This window comes from Penaeus monodon, chromosome 23, assembly GCF_015228065.2.
Source record: "Penaeus monodon isolate SGIC_2016 chromosome 23, NSTDA_Pmon_1, whole genome shotgun sequence".
Lineage (NCBI taxonomy): Eukaryota > Metazoa > Arthropoda > Malacostraca > Decapoda > Penaeidae > Penaeus > Penaeus monodon.
The window spans coordinates 36739108-36739784 of NC_051408.1; the positions used below are offsets into that span (position 1 = coordinate 36739108).

The 677-nt window shown below is 41.5% G+C and overlaps 1 protein-coding gene across 1 annotated transcript in view; it reads left to right on the plus strand.

The window, feature by feature from the left end:
* The first annotated feature begins 487 nt into the window (after nt 1-487).
* Nucleotides 488-677, plus strand: part of LOC119588227 (protein Smaug homolog 1-like) — a 2992-nt gene continuing 2802 nt past the window's right edge. The window contains exon 1 of the mRNA XM_037936927.1: nt 488-635. Within this exon, the coding sequence (XP_037792855.1) occupies nt 488-635 (148 nt within the window). The remainder of the gene's footprint in view (nt 636-677) is intronic.

Below are 677 nucleotides of genomic sequence, written 5' to 3' on the forward strand. Positions count from 1 at the left end.
GGCATTGGGTCTTTATGAAAAGGGAGGGGATTGAACTGTAGATGAAAAGTAACCCTTAAAGAAGCAGTAAAAAAAAAAATCATGGATTTCATTGACTGACAAAACTCCTGTAGCTAAGTAGAACATAGTCTTCCAGACTGAACTGAGAATCCAATGGATTAATAAGCAGTCCATATACTGCACTATATGATTTTTTTGTTATTATTGATTAACTTGATCTAGTCAAAGAAAAAATGATGGAATATATACAAACAGCATGTAAAAAGATCATCTGTCAGTTAAAATCACAAGCTCATGAGGCTTGGCAGCTTGCTTTGATGAATAACAAAAAAAGTTTTAGAAAATGACATTATTTTCCTTATTTCTGATTTTTGATGTGCGTGATCAAGACATATAAAGAAAATATCCCAAAACCATATCCACAAGTGACGATGAAGAGGCTCGTTCTCTGTGCTGATGTTCTTCTCTCTTGTTGCCATAGGATGACATGAGCTGGTGTGGAGGGGGAGCGTCAGCAGCTGTGGGAGCCCCTGGCGACGCCCCACAGTCTCCCAACAACTCGGCCACATCATCCAGGTCCTCTGGCTGCGACTCCAACACCGAAGAGCCGTGCCAGCCACACCCAGGCATGAGAGGTGGGTTTTGATGGTGTTATACAGCCTGAGCTAATGTGCGAA